Source organism: Rhinatrema bivittatum, chromosome 9 (assembly GCF_901001135.1).
Source record: "Rhinatrema bivittatum chromosome 9, aRhiBiv1.1, whole genome shotgun sequence".
NCBI classification, from domain to species: domain Eukaryota; kingdom Metazoa; phylum Chordata; class Amphibia; order Gymnophiona; family Rhinatrematidae; genus Rhinatrema; species Rhinatrema bivittatum.
In genome coordinates, this window is record NC_042623.1 from 176654315 (window position 1) to 176670951 (window position 16637).

Sequence of the window (16637 nt, forward strand, 5' to 3'; positions counted from 1 at the left end):
TAACACTGGTGTCATCCCTTTAAAGTGACTATAATGCTGTGACCTTCTCCAGTGTCCCTCGTCCTTAAACTCACTGCTCTCATTCTTTCCTCTAGAAAACTTATGACCTGTTCAAGCAAGTGGTAAGCACAAACCTTTCCTCCTGCTCATTGTTCCATATGACTTTGCTATTCTGTGTCCGTCCCATAAAAGCCTCTTCCCTAAACTCACTGCTCTCATTCTTTCCTTTAGGATTTTGGTATTTGCGGGTGACTGGTCTTAAGGTAAGTCTTAACCTTTGCTCCTGCAAACTGTTCCATAAAGTGACTTTGCTATTCTTGCCCGACTCCAGAGAAGTTGTTACAGCTCTGATTCATTTTTTATTTCTTTACCTGTTCTTACATTCTACAACTTTCAAATAGTTGCCCAGTGCAGATTCCAACATAAAACATAGAACTGCATTAAAACATAACAAGAAAATGTACAACATTAAAACAAAACAATCTCCTTAGGCATAAAAACAAAACCCGGCGAGGAAAGTGTGTCCGATTGTGAGTGCTGAGACGTAGAATGATCTCTCCTGTGTTTCACGCAGGCAATAGTTTCACATGGACGAAAGAACACGTTGATTCTGTCCTGAGAAATGCAGCACCCTCATTGATGTAAATCCTTCTAACGATTAGGAATTAGAATTTTAAACCAGACTCGCTGCAGCATTGGCATCTGATGTAATGCTGGTAACCTGGCACTAATACTTTCATGCTGTCCTATACCAGTAATTACCCTGCTTGCCCCATTTTGGGCCATCTGGAGATCCTGGGAGTCCTGCATACTGGGCATACAATATTATACGTTGGTTAAAACAAAAGCTTGAGTCACAGTTCTTAAATCATTGGCTGCAATATAATATTTCAAACAACGTATAGTTTTTAACTTAAAAAGGTAGCTGTAGCCAGAGCTTTGATGTGAGATTTTAGAACCAATGTAGAATCAAGCAGCACTCCTAAATTTTGTGCCTCTGCAGTGATATGTAAACATCAGCAATTTTAATCTGGAGAGATGGTTCCAGCAGAGGACAAAGCAGCAGTTAAAACTCATTTATTCCCTATAGTGCATCTACTGATAGGCTCTAAACATGTTTTTAAACAAATCAACAGGGGTCCTGCTATCTTACAAGCATGAAACAACAAATTATATGAAATATGATATTCCCAGTTCATCCAGTATTTTTCCTAACAGCTGAATCTCAATATATTAACCAGCGGCGAGAATGAAACAGATGCCTGGGGTAGGGATGTGTATTCGTTTCATACGTTTCCTATACAAGCATGTAATATGAAACGAATGAAACGTATGAAACGAATGCACATCTAATTGGCATATAATGGGAAACATATGAAACGAATTAAACGAATGAAACGAATGCACATCCCTAGCCTGGGGTACTCGTGACTCCAGTGGCTTCCATGTTGAACATTTATCTCCAACTCTCCTAGACAGGAATAATCTAAACCATCCTAAATCTGTGGCACCCATCCCAAGAGTTGGTAATTGTTGAATCAGAATGCTCTGACATGCAGCGTTAAAGGCTGCCATGACATTGAGTTGAACCAATAACATTGATGTTCCTTATCCATATGACATCTTAGCGTATATAATACACAAGTAATGTCTCAGTGCCTTGAGCCTTTCTAAAACCAAATTGATCCAGATCTAACAAATTAAGCTCATTTAATAATGCTCTAGCTGCTCTGAAACACACTTTTCCAAAAGTTTACTTAACGTAGGTAAATTTGCAATAGGTTTATAGTTTAGAAAGGAGATCTTTAGGGTTCAGCTCATGACTCTGTCCCTGCTGCACTAACCCAGACCTTTGCTCCTGCTAATTGTTCCATAAAGTGACTTTCCTATTCTGTACCCATCCTATGAAAATCCCTTCCCTAAACTCAATGTCTCATTCTTTCCTTTAGAGCAGAGTTATTGCTTCTTTGGATAAGTGCAAACCTTTGAAATTGAATGATAGGTTTAAATTTTTGTCACTGGCTCTGAAAAAATTCCTCTTTGTAAGCTCTGTTTCTCTTTTCTCCTATAGCTTGGCCTTGGGGTGTAACTGCTGGTAAAAACCAAATTCCCATTTTCCCTAATATGAACAGTTTAATAAGGGTGAGAACTGCCATGCTGAAACAGTAAATGATGGCAGATGAAGAACAATTGGTGTCCCCCCCCCCCCCCCCAGTCTGAGCAGCTGAGAATCTTCCTCTCTGGTTTTCTACCACTTTAGGGAGATGAGCACAGAACTTCCCATACTCAAACCAGCACCTTCCCATCTCCACCAAACTCCTTCCCTACCCCACAGTGTCTTAATTGATATCCGAATCCTTCCTTATCTTCACTAGAATTGTACCACAATGTTCCAGTATTTTTCTCTCTCAGGCCGACACTGCTCTGTATTTATTAATCTTATTTTCTTTTTTAGAGAGGCCCAGCCAGTGCCCAGGATCAGCCAATGAGATCTGAAAGGTGGTGACTGCTGACGGCTGAATCCTTCTGCTCTTTTCTGTTCACTACAAGGGATTTACTTCCATTTCCGCTAGCACACGAAGCATCTTATCCTGTAGAGACGTCTTATGATTCTGCTGTCCCTTGTATCGCTTCTTCAATAAAGTAATAACACTGCAGTTCCTGCTCCTTTTGTTTTGTTGCTCTTTTCCCAGCAGAGAAGGGGTAATTTCAGGGCACTGGTGGGGATTCAGTTGTTCCCCTGGTTTCTAAGGCTTTATACATGGAAATGGCCCAGGGGTCAGTGCACATAAAAATATGCATGCAACATGGTTTCACATTCAGTAATATATAATAAGTAGTCAGATACTCATTTTATTCAAAACCTTCAGAATATACCACAGAAATGTTCATGAAATTTCAAGTTAATGTGAAAAAAAAGAAATCAGAAGGAAAAAATTAAGAATATCTAGGACTGTAGTCCACAATTTACAGGGAGGTGACAGTAAAATCAACTCAGGACACTGAGTGGGCTGTTTGGGGTATAGAGAGCAGGTATTATTTAGTGGAGTTACTTTTTTCCTTAAGTTCCACTGTGTAGAAAGCTGAGGATATTTTTTATACAGAGCAGCTTAAGTGATTTTTTTTGGGACAGTATAAATGATGACTCTATACAGTCCTGTAGGGACCTTCTTGTAGTGTAATAATATTGATCCTTATCAATATTATTACACTACTTTATAACTACAAGCAGTCATGTGTACTTTTATACAAAGTGTGGGGGAAGGTACTCCAGGGGGCAGAGATGAGACTTACATGCTTTCTTTTTGATGTGAGAAAGTGAGCATTAGTGAAGCTGTACAAGTTCTGTGCTATGAGTATCAGGTGTAACTCTGTGTGAGAGATTCTGTGCACAAAATAGGCCAAGTACTTGAACAGTTGTTCAATCTATGTATGGTTGTGGTAGAGAAAAAAAACAAATACAGAGAATGCTGGTATCCCCTGGCCTTCCCTTTCTGATAGGATCTGCCATTCAAGATATAAAGAAGTATCCCTCAGCCTCTTCACCTGCTGACAGGATCTGCTACACAAGAAAACACACAGTCACACTCATTCACACTGTAAGTCATCACACAATAGCAGGATCATAGTGTTTATTATTATTAATGCTGTTGTACTCCAAAAGCAAGGCAGAGTACACAGATATGGCAAAGGTAATAGTTACAATGATAATAATGTAGTACAAGCCTTTCTTACAGTTATTAGGGCAGCTGAGTTGCTTCTGTGGGTGAGGATTCTCTCTCTTATCTGTCCTTCTGTTATTCCCTCTTTGTGTCTGAGCATCTAGAACTACATTTTGAGAAACATATGTCATTTTCCCAGGCAATTGGTATGATCCGGACACCCCTGATTGGGGTGGTGCATTCCACAACATCTTAAAAAAATAAGGTGGTAACCATGGAGCCTTGACGATGACTTCCCTAGGGACCAGTGAAGAAGTGAGTGCAGGTATAAGGTTCTAAGCCGTAGCACAGGATTAAAAGGAGAAATAAGAGACAGTTTTAATAATAAAAATGTACCAAAAATGTTCTGAGGCTGAAAATAGTAAACCCATATAGAAATTCTCTTGATAACACAAAATAAAAACAGCTAATGGGTAGTGCATAGTACTATTTAATAGTGTGACAGCAAAAGTAGGGATCTGCTGAGCTCAGAAAAAGAAAAAACAGTTATAGAATCCAACAGTTGTGAGCCAGAAGGCTAAGCAAGCAGAGGTGCTGTCGAGGTCCTCTGACTTCTCGGCCTATAAAAAGTAGAATAAACCCCAATTCCCTGTACGTACCCGGATCAGTCCAGACAGTGTGTTGAGCCTCCTGTCCAGCAGATGGAGACAGAGAAAAACTCAAAGGGTATCCTATATCAGGGCAGTGCTCCCCCTGTGTCCCTTCAGTATTTCTCTGTCCCCAGCAGATGCAGATAGTTGAACCTGTGGTTCCCTTTCTTTACAGCAGTTTCATGGATTCCGAAAGTTCCTTCTTTCCTTACTTATTAAGGATCAAGCAAGTATTTATTGATTTCAATCTGTTAAAAAAAAAAAAAAAGAAAGACTTTATTGAGCAGGAACAGCAAATTCCTGTCTCCTTGCTCTTACTAGGGCCTAGGGGAGACACTGTCCCCTTGATTCCTTCAGCCTAGGACTCTTTCCTGGTAGCCCATTGCCTGGCTCAGGGGTGATACTGGTGGCCCAGTCCCTCCCCAGTTGAGACCCCTGAGAAGTTCCATGCCTCGGGTCTCTGGCTGACAGAGGGGTTTATTCCTCTGTTTCTTTATTGTTTAAAAAAAAAAAAAAAAAAAAGTTTAAACAAGAGATCATTTTACTTTCTCAGTACCTTGGACAAGGACAAGCAGTTTATGGGGGAGGGAGCAATGAGCAGAGCTATTTTTACACTCTCTCCTGCTCGCAGCCAGGCACAGGGGATCCTTGCCGTTTTTCCTGCAGCAGCTCCTCACTCCCCCCCCCCCCCCACCCCCCCGTTCAGGATGCCGAAGTCTCCATTGTGTATTGCTTGTGGAGAGCCTACCTCACGGCTCTCCCGCGAAGGAGTTTGTTCGAGTTGTTTACCAGGTAGGGAAGGGCCCTCGTTGGTGCAGGAGAAATCAGCTGTTTGAGAGAGAGAGCCGGCAAGCGCACTGCCAGGCCATCCCTGTTCACGAAAACCGCAGGAAGGGCAGCCATTTTGTCGGCGCATACCGAGACTGTTTCTTTACCAGAGGGGGGGGAAGGGATTTGGAATTTCCTCATTCTCCCCCACCTCCCTCCCGATTTGAACCCCGTGGATCCTTCTTATGTGGTCCCTGACCCCCTGAATGAGGTACCCCCTCCTTCAAGGCCAGGAAAAGCCCCCACTCATTTCTCCACAGATTTTGTACTTTTGCTACATAAGGCTTATGTGGCCAGCTGGCTGCAGCAGGAGGAACCCTCCACAGACTCCCCTCCTGTGAAGGTTCCTACGGGCCCTCCACCTGCCAAAGTGCCTCGGGTATCTGCAGACCAGGATTGCCAGTATCTTGCCTCCCAAGGGAACACTCGGATTAGGACCATACCTGGGGGGGGGGGGGGGAGGCAAAACCCGCCGGATCCTCCTACCCCACCCCCTTAGATTCCAAACTCTGACCCGGATGCTGATTCTCTCACTCTGAATTCGCGGGTTGAAGGGTACGACCTGCGGATCTTACGCTTGTTCCAGTGGGAGGAGCTGGACCCTCTTATTCCTTTTGTTTTGGCCAAGCTGGGCATAGATGTCCCTCCGGAGGAAACATCGACTATCCCGAGTTCCAGTAACATAGACCCTGTCCTGGCGGGTTTGAGACCCCCTCCGCATACCTTCCCTTTTCATCCTAGGCTAATGCAATTACCACTCCGAGACTGGGAAGCTCCTGAATCCGGCTTATGGGTCGGCAGAGCAATAGACAAGCTCTGTCCCCTCCCGGACCAGTGCATAGAGATGCTCAAGGTCCCTAAGGTGGATGCTTCGGTATCTGCTGTAGCAAAGAGAAACACCATCCCGGTGGTCAGAGCGACGGCTTTGAAGTACCTTCAGGATCGGAAGTTGGAGGTTCATCTCAGGAGGATTTTTGAAGTCTTAGATCTCAGCGTTCTGACGACAGTCTGTAACAGTGTCATGCAACGGGCAAGCCTCAGGAGGGTTCAACAACTACTCAGCACCCAGGACATCTCGTCTGCAGAGGCGGAACAGGCGGAGCGGCTGGAAGCCGTGGTTGCATATGGGGCTGATGCCCTCTATGATCTTCTCAGGTTGCAGGCCAGAGCCATGGTTTCAGCGGCATCGGCCAGACAACTCCGCTGGCTGCGAAATTGGGCAGCAGACTCCTCTTCTAAATCGCAGTTGGGTTCTCTCCCTTTTAAGGGTAAGTTGCTTTTTGGGGAGGACCTGGAACAGCTTATTAAATCTTTGGGCGACAACAAGATTCATAGGCTGCCTGAGGACTGCCCTAAACAGTCCAAGTATTTTTTTCCTTCACGCTCTCATTTCCGGGGGCAGCACAGGTACAACAAGCCGCGGGTGGCCTCCCAAAGAAATACCTGCACTAGATCTCAATCATGGTCTCATTCCTTTCGTGGACGACGTCCATTCCAGGATGGTCACCCTCAAGGATCAGCCATGAAGTCCTCCCAATGAGATGCGGCCGGCCCATTCCTCTGTTCCCAACTTAGGTGGATGTCTGTCCCTTTTTCACGAGGAATGGGTCAAAATTACTTCGGATCAGTGGGTACTCAAGGTAATCAAAAGAGGCTATGCTGTCTGGACTGATCCGGGTACGTAGAGGGAAAGGAAAATTGGTTCTTACCTGCTAATTTTTGTTCCTGTAGTACCATGGATCAGTCCAGACGCCTGCCCTGGCTGCATTCTGATTCTCATACGACCACTGAAAGTGTTTTTCATTCACAGGTTTTGGGAGTGTCTACTACTTTTCTCAAAGCACAAGCATATCAGACACTTAAGGCACCGAAAGTATATTATATATATATATATGAAAGAGTGGTTCTTTGTATTGATTTAAATTTCAAATTACAATTTGGATGTTACAGGTTTTACTTGCTTGATTTTTCTCTAGTTAAGATTACAGTTTTACATTTCTCTGCTTTGTTAACGTGTATACTGAAGGGACACAGGGGGAGCACTGTCCTGATATAGGATACCCTTTGAGTTTTTCTCTGACTCCATCTGCTGGACAGAGGCTCAACCCACTGTCTGGACTGATCCGTAGTACTACAGGAACAAAGATTAGCAGGTAAGAACATTCACACAAATAGGGAAGGATTAGTGAATGAATGATTGTGTGGGTTCCTGCTAAAGGTAAGGAGATAGGAAAATTTAAATATATAGCTGATGCTGTTCCACGTTTAGTACAGCAATTAATAGGATTAATACTAGAGTGTGAGTGGTTGTGATCCTTAGACTTGATGAACACTGGAAAACTGAAAATTTAGTATGGTTCATCAAATGAATTGAAGATCACATAAATACACTCCATGCTGAACAGTTTAATTAGAGATACTGTTGAATGACAGAGAAACTGTTGATTGCAACAGTAATAACAATACTTGACAAAGCCAAGTATTGAATATTCTGCTAAACTATCTTTATTTCCTCTGATTCCAGTTCAATAGTCCTTGTTAATTGTAACTGCTTTCTTCGACACGTTATTTCTGTTTTTGATGTATTTATTGCACCCCTGTTTATTTGTAAACCAGCATGATGTGATCATTTCATGAATGCCGGTATATAAAAACCTCAAATAAATAAATAAATAGACAAATAAATAAATAAAATATGCTGATATATATATATATATATATATATATATATATATATATATATATATAAATAAAAATGTTAAATAGTTTGGACAAAATCGCTAATCTCAGAAACCACTGAACCGATTGGTTTCAAATTTGGACACAACCTTCATTTCGCATACAGGAAGGTTCTTCTGTACTTACATTTCAGATATGCCACACCTGTGACAGGTAAAATATGTTTACAAATGTTTTCCAGAAAACAGCGAGATCTGCTGGACGTAAGCGCCATCTGTTGAACCTTACACTAACGCACGCTACACTATTCATTTCGCCAGTCCAGGTCCACATTTCACTTCCATTTTAACACATTCACGCACTTTTTTCGCCATAAGATAACTATTTCCTTTACAGATAAAATACACCCACCACCCTCCTCACACCCCCCACACACATGCCAAATTGATTTACTTCCCACAGCCTCCCAACACACACAAAACCACCCTCCTCACACCCCCCCACACTCATGCCAAATTTATTTACTTCCCAGGCCCTCACAACACACACAAAACCTGACAGAAGTCCGGGAGGCTCCAGCGGGGGGCCAGGACCGGTCAGGGACACATCTCCTGCACTATGGCCGTCGGCTGCCAGCAATCAACATGGTGCCGATGGCCCTTTCACTTACTATGGCACTCGGGGACACCAATGGAGGCAATAGCCCATGTGACATAGTAAGGGCGAGGGCCCCTCGGCGCCATTTTCAGGACTGGCAGCCGGCGGACCTTTGCCCTTACTATGTCAGAGGACCTACCGCTGCCATTGCTCCACCCCACTGACATAGTAAGGGCAAAGGGCCGTCGGAACCCATTTCAGTTCTCGCGGCCGACGGATCAACGCCAATACATTGCTCCCGGACTGCTCCTGAACGACCGCTCCACCGACTGACATTTTTATCAGGTCTCGGGGGGGTCTGGAGGGTGGGGGGTGGTGATGAATTTATTGCGAACATCTTGGGGAGGGGACACGAAGGGGGGGCAGGTTTCATTCATTCAGCAACTCTGAGGGTGGGGCTGGGGGATGGGCTACTGTTTTCGCATGGCTGGGGGGGGGGGGGCAGGAGAGTGTGGGGTGGTCATAGGGTTGTTTTTTGGGGGAAGGGGGAGGTTCACACACAAATACATATACTAAAATAGCACGATCTCGGGAACACACCAAAATAGCCCTCCCCAGACAACAAAACAAATTTGGAAGGGCAAATTTGGTTAGGCACTCCCCTATTTGGCTACATAATGCGCACAGAAGCCCAGAGACAGACCACAGGTAGCACCAACAATTTTAATTTCCCAGGTCTTGGGAGGGGGCAGGAGGGTGGGGGGTTATTATTTGATTTAAAGGGTTGGGATTGGGGGGGGGGTTGGGGGTGGGGGGTTCCCACAGAAATAGAAAGACAAAGATTTTCTGATTTGAAAGGTAGGCAGTAGGCGGGGGGAGGTGACAGTGAGGGGAGGGAGAATGAGGGGGGAGGTGAGTGTCAGGGGAGGGAGAATGAGGGGAGAGGTGAGTGTGAGGGGAGAGAGTTGGAGTGGGGACAGGGGAGGGAAGGGGGGAGTGAGTGACCAAGGGGGAGGAGGATGAGTGACTGAGGTAAATGAGCAAGGGGAAGGGGGAGGGAGGGTAAAGAACCTGACTCTGCCACTGCAACGCGTGGCCTGATATATATATATAAGCCAAAGTCCTTACCTAATGTAAGGGATATTTAAATTTAATGTAGCAGGAAAAGAAGGACCAAAGTTTGACTGACAATAGTGATTTTATTATTTTGTGAAATTGTTCTTTAATATAAAAAGAAAAATAGGGATGTTATAACTATCTTTTGATTTATACTAGCTAGATATTCAGTAACAACAAGCTACAAATACATTTACATTGAAGGAACATACTAACTAGCTTACGGAAGACCTGGAGAGGTTGTAGGGAGATAGTTTCTTTTGTTGATTTTATTAAATAATAAGTTAGGAGAAAGAAGAAAAAAAGAAGAAGAAGAAGACAAAATGGAAAACTGCCCAGCACCGACAGAAGAAGAAACAGATAAGTTGATATACCAAAAGAACATTTAACACTTAAGTCAGGACTGAGCACACACAAACATCAATTTTGAGTTATTAAAGATAATATACAGGAAATGGCAGTGAAAGAATAGAAACTAAGACAAAGTGAGAAAAGAAAAGACTTTATTGAAAGAATAATACTTACCTGAATCCCAAGGAAAGAAGTAGAAATACTGGACCTAAAAACAAAAGAGAGAAAAGGAAACTCAAATAATCAATTCTTTTTAGTTAAAGAAACAATATATGGAACATTATCTACATTACAGAGATAAAAGGAGAAAATAAAGAGTAATACTTATCTAATAAGTAGCTGAAGTAGAAGCAACAAAAGATCGTTCTTGTCATTTCTTCTTTAGTTGTAGCTTGTAATTTCTTTAGAAGAAAAAGAGAAATATATATGTTAAGGTTTATCGGGCTAACTTGTTTAAATGTGCACATTGTTATTGAGAAACAGTATATTTTCTTTGAAAAAGTGTTTTAAATAAAATATCAAACTAGTACAGTATTGTTCTATTTATCCTTGCTTCTACTCTTTACCGCCAAGAGACGTCACTGGGTGGGTGATAGTATCGCAAATCCTATGCATTTGATTTTTCTCCAATCCCTGCGGGAGACCCAGAAGGGAGGAAGACATTGAACTGCACTCTTCTGTGGGTAACATCTGAGAGCTTGCTGCCCATTCAGAAGACTACACTTTCAACACCAATCCTGGTCACAACAGCAATCCCATCACAGTGGGGGGCGGTTTACACTAGTATCTGCCGCTCCATGCAGGTTACCTCCAAGCCTCGGGGGGTAATAGTCCCATTTACCTGCTTCACCCCACCCATCCTAGTATCTGTCGCTCCATGCAGGTTACCTCCAAGCCTCGGGGGGTAATAGTCCCATTTACCTGCTTCACCCCACCCATCCTAGTATCTGTCACTCCATGCAGATTACCTCCAAGCCTTGGGGGTGATTGTTCCCTGTTTACCTGTGTCACCCCACACATCCTAATATCTGTCGATCCATACAGGTTACCTCCAAGCCTTGGGGGTGATTGTTCTCTGTTTACCTGCGTCACCCCACCCATCCTAATATCTTCCGTGTTTTGACACACTATTCCGCGCTTTTGATTCTTACACTGACTACATTATTGTTTTCTTAGATATTTCAGCAGCTTTTGATACTGAAGATCATCACATACTCATTTCAGGTCTCAAATCCATTGGTATTACAGGTACAGTCCTAAATTGGTTTACATCCTTTCTTACAGATCGTCTTCAGCAAGTTAACATTAACCATTACTCCTCTAATCCTTACACAATTTAATCCGGTGTTCCTCAAGGCTCATCATTATCCCCTATACTATTCAATATTTATCTACTACCTCTTTGTCACATTCTCTCCTCCCTCAATCTACAATTCAAAATTTATGCAGATGACATACAATTCCTAGTTCCCTACAAAACATCCTGGTCTAATACTCTTTCTATGGTCTCCCTTTACTTATCTACTATTAATTCCTGGCTCTCTCATAACCGTCTGAAATTGAATCCATCCAAGACCGAAATAGTCCATTTATCATCCATCTCAGATACTTCCATAGGTCCACCTTCACATTGGTCTATAAACGGAACATCTATCCCTATAACACAATACACTACAATCCTAGGAGTTATCATAAACTCAGATTTATCAATGAAACAACACATCTCTTCCTTAATAAAAAAATCCTTCTATAAACTACAGCTCTTAAAACGTCTTCGTCCCCTTCTCTTTTATCAGGATTTTCGAACTATTCTCCAATCTCTAATCTTTTCTGGCCTAGACTACTGTAATGCTCTTTATCTAGGACTTCCCAATTCTATAATTCATCCCTTACAAATCGTTCAAAACAGTGCAGCTTGTATTTTATCAGGTACTCCCGCTCGAAAACATATCACACCCATTCTTCAATCCCTTCATTGGTTACCTATAAAATACAGAATAAAATACAAAGTTCTCACTATCATTCACGGCTTAATACATAACTCATCTTCCACATGGCTCTGTTCACTACTTCGCATTTATAAACCAGCCTGACATTTAAGATCTCTAACTCAAAATCTATTAGATATTCCCTCCCCACGACAGGCTAGACTTGATATTACCAGAAGAAGGGCCTTTTCGGTAGCAGGACCCTCTCTCTGGAACTCTATACCCAATCCACTTCGTCTACTATCCAACTCTCAACAATTTAAGAAATCATTAAAAACATATCTATTTCAAATAGCATTCAACATCCCTCCACACCACTCTGCCTCTAACCAACAACACTCTACAACCTAACATCCCCTCACCTGTTTCCACAGGTTTATTTTTATTTCTTTTCTCCATTTCAAATTCCCCCCTTACCCTCTCTCTTCCCCATGATTATCAAATGAATTATGGCCCGGCTCCATTATTAGATTTTTGTTACCTTTTAGGTATATACCAGTTTTTGTATTTTTAATTTTATTTTAATTCCATTTTATTTTAATTTTATCTTTTATTTTTACTTTGTAAACCGTTTTGACAAAAAAAACCTTGCTTTGAAAAATGGTATATAAATACTTTTAAATAAATAAATAAATGCAGGTTAACTCCAAGCCTTGGGGGTGATTGTTCCCTGTTTACCTGCATTACCCCACCCGTCCTAGTATCTGCCACTCCATGCGGGTTACCTTCAAGCCTTGGGGGTAACCACTCCCTGTTTATCTTCTTCTCCCCACACCTTTATCACATTTCCTCTCAGCTACCTCTTCTGCAAGCTGAAGAGAGCTAACCTTTTTAGCTTTTCCTCACAGAGGTGCTGTTCATCCCCTTTATCAATACGGTTGCCCTCTTCTGTACCTTTTCTAGTTGTGTTATGTCTTTCTGAAACGGGGTGAGCACACAATATTCAAGGTGCACTTGGATCAATACAGAGGCGTTATGATATCCTCTATTTTACTCTCCATTCTTTTCCCTTCTGTTCTATTTGCTGTGCACTGAGCTGATGATTCACAATATTGTGCAAGGTGATTGCAAGATCCTTTTCCCAGGTGGTGAGCCCTAATATGGAACTCAATCATGCACCTATAGTTCGGTTTATTCTCCCCTATGTGCATCACTTTGAACTTGTCCATATTAAATTTTCTTTTTTATTTTCTTTTTATTGAATTTTAAACATATTGGAAGCATTCAATATGTACAGAACTGAAATATACATCTTTACATAAAGACAATAAGAAAACATAATTATTCTGTATATAAATCATTCATTACATTCAAGGAAATAGATGGAGAACAAGATGTGAAGGAAGCAGTTATCTATAAAGAAAATGAGCACATAAGCACAAACTGTTTTTATATGCTATGTAGCGAACTCCACTATTACTTAAATCATACCAATCCCCAGTGATGGTCTTTAGGAATGGGAATCTAAATAAGATCGTAATTGTTCAGGATCGCTAAACATATATTTAGAATCTTGATATGCAATCATACATCTACAAGGAAATCGTAGTACAAATTTAGTGTCTCCCCCCTCATTGCTATAAACTTTCTCCTAACAGGCCTATACAGAAAGAAATGCGGGAGAGCAGGCGAGTGCCTACTCTCCCGACGCGCGCACAGGCCAGTGCCCGCTCTCCCGACGCGCGCACAGGCCAGTGACACTGGCCTAGTATAAATCAAACGTGATTTATTTATTTATTTGCTTTTATATACCGACATTCGATCGAGATATCACATCGGTTTACATATAACTGAGTGAATAGGGCAGGTTGTGCCTTATTTTACATTGTAACATGGTAACTTGTCAAGGAAATAAAGAGATGAGTATATATTTTGACATTTAAAAGATATTAAGGTAATAGCAATTCAAAGAGACATTTATAAATACGGACTTACATCGTATGAGGTATTTTGTAATTTATAACTATTTACATTGCAACAAGGAGACTTGTGTTAGGATTGGAGAGAAATATTTCTGATGGGATAAGATAATAATGGTTGGGAGAGGAGGGTTGGAAGAGGGTTAAGGTGGGGGCTTCAGGAGGCTAGCTGGAGGAGGCTTCTAAAGAGGGTGGAGGGGGAGGGGGGAAGAGACGAATATAGGGAGGTTGGGGGGTTACGTCGGTGGGGCGTGAGCTGAAAGTGGGTGGTTTCGTAATGGGATGAGGGAGGAAGGGTGGTTTATTTAGGGGTGTGTGTTGACACCGGGGGTGGAGTGAGGAATCTGGCGGGAGGGTTTCATTGGTGGCGAGGAGTTGAACAGGGGGAGGGGGGAATTAAGAATCTGGCGGGAAGGCTTTTCTGAATAACCATGTTTTAAGTTGTTTTTTGAAAGCTTGGGTGGAGGGTTCATTTCTGAGAGAGGGTGGGAGGGAGTTCCACAGAGTTGGGCCTGCTATTGATATGGCTCGTTTGCGGGTGGAGGTTAGGTGTGCTGTTTTGGAGTTGGGGACGGTGAGGAGGCTGGTGTCTGAGGACCTGAGGTTTCTCTGTGTGGTGTATGGGCGTATCGCAGTGTTTAGCCAGTTCATTTCGTTGTATATTTTTTTATGGATAAGGGTGAGGGTTTTATATTGGATTCTCTGACTAATGGGCAGCCAGTGAAGTTCTTTTATTGTGGGTGTGATGTGATTGCATTTTTTTATGTTTGTGATGGTCCTGGCAGCAGCGTTTTGCAGAACCTGAAGAGGTTTGATGTAGGTCTCGGGGAGTCCAATAAGTAATGAGTTGCAGTAGTCGAGTTTTGAAAAAATTATTGATTGTAGGACTGTTTGAAAATCCTGGGCGTGAAGAAGGGGTTTGAGTTTTTTTTAATGTTAGCAGCTTGAAGAATCCATCTTTTATCATGTTGGAGATGTGGTGTTTGAGGTTGAGTTGGCTGTCGAGAGTCACACCTAGGTTTCTTGTGGATGGTGTGAGGTTGACCTCACACCATCCACAAGATACAGTAAATACAAATATGCTAATTAGAGCACACAGCAAAAGGAGGCACTGGGGACACTAGCGCGTCCCTAGCACCTCCTTTTTGACAGGAGTGGTGGCTGTCAGAGGGTTTGACAGCCGACGCTCAATTTTGCCAGCATCGGTTCAGAAACCAGACCCCAGCAAAATTGAGCGTCCGGTTTTCAACCTGCGAGCAGCGAGCTGATTTTAAATTTTTAAATTTTAAATTTTTAATTATTTTTTACTTCTGGGACCTCCGACTTAATATCGCCATGATATTAAGTCAGAGGGTGTACAGAAAAGCAGTTTTTACTAGAGATGTGCAATCGTTTATCACGAATTAGGCAATTGCAATGAAATTGCCTAATTCGTCGTGGTTTGGGGGCCCCAAAACCCGAAAAGGATTTTCCCCGAACTTCGGGGAAACTTCATTTTTCGGGTTTGTGTGGGGAGAGGGACACATTTTTTTTTAAAAATTAAAAACCACCCCAAACATTAAGATTAAGAATAATACAACCACCCTCCCCCCATCCCGATCCCTCCCCAAGACTTACTAACATCCCCGGGGGTCCAGCGGGGTCCCGGGTTCCATTTGTCCCTCCGTGCCCGGTGTGCTACTGCAAGCCGTGCTCCTCAAAATGGTGCCGAATAGCCTCTGAACTACTATGTCACAGAGGCTACCGGCGCCATTGGTCAGCTCCTGTCACATGGCCATCGGCGCCATCTTGTGCTCATACCATATGACAGGGGCTGACCAATGGCGCCGGTAGCCCCTGTGACATAGTATGGGCAAAGGCTATCAGCGCCATTTTGATTCCTGGCATCCGACGGCACGAGTGCAGGAGATCGCTCCCAGAGCCCAGCTGGACCCCCAGGGACTTTTGGCCAGCTTGGGGGGGGGCCTCCTGACCCCCCCCCCCCAAGGCTTGCCAATAATCCCTGGGGGTCCAGCGGGGGTCCAGGAGCGATTTCGTTGTCGGCTGCCAGGAATTTGGTTTTTTGATGCTTTTGTGGGTCAGCCAAGTGGCAGACAGAACAGGTAGAGAGAAGTTAGCTTTTCAATGAAGCAGAATCGCCCATCTACATTTCACACTGTTGCCAATGGTCGGAGTACAATCATGAAGGGGTTATATAATATTGCTCTACCCATCTTCACAGCAACGTCTGGACCTCTAATTTATTCTCTTTTTTTGAAAAAGAAAGGCTTTTGCCCCGAGAATCAATTGCAGATGTACACACACCAATGGATCTCCATGCAGGTTTCTGCATGGATGTCTGTGCATTTTACTACATAGGGCCATGAGCATGCGTTACTGAGTGCATTATGGTGTGTATGTTTGCTGTGCGTGGATTTTATGTGCATATCTAATTAACATACGCAGCCATTATCACATCCCGTGCTTCCATGGGTTTTTGTTGCATGCGCCAAAAAAATCCACGCAGAAAAATCAGCGCGGATTTCAGCACGCGTCTTATTACACTGGCCCCAATATGTGCATACCCCCACCCTTCGAAAAATGTGCTTGCTGCACACATACATATCTGACAATTTTACATGCACAACCCCTACATAAATCTGTGAAAATTACCTCCATAATGTTTGGCCCTGAGAGGATTAGTGGGACTGTAAAATATATTTCTTGTCAGGATCATTAGTGGCATAGAATGTAATTATTTTCAGCAAGTAGAAGTGGACTGAAATATTCTGAGTAGTCAATGAAGCAGAATAAACAACAGATCATATCCAGCCAAATGTACAGAAGTTACATCCTTCAAAATAACAT

The 16637-nt window shown here is 42.8% G+C and overlaps 1 protein-coding gene across 2 annotated transcripts in view; it reads left to right on the plus strand.

Annotated features, from left to right (window-relative positions):
* Positions 1-2657, plus strand: part of LOC115099463 (cell wall mannoprotein HSP150-like) — a 127690-nt gene extending 125033 nt beyond the window's left edge. For both annotated transcript variants that reach the window (XM_029617132.1, XM_029617134.1), the window contains 3 exons: positions 96-122; positions 232-263; positions 2456-2657. In XM_029617132.1, coding sequence (XP_029472992.1) covers positions 96-122; positions 232-252 — 48 coding nt within the window. In that variant the 3' untranslated portion in view covers positions 253-263; positions 2456-2657. The remainder of the gene's footprint in view (positions 1-95; positions 123-231; positions 264-2455) is intronic.
* The last annotated feature ends 13980 nt before the right edge of the window (positions 2658-16637 follow it).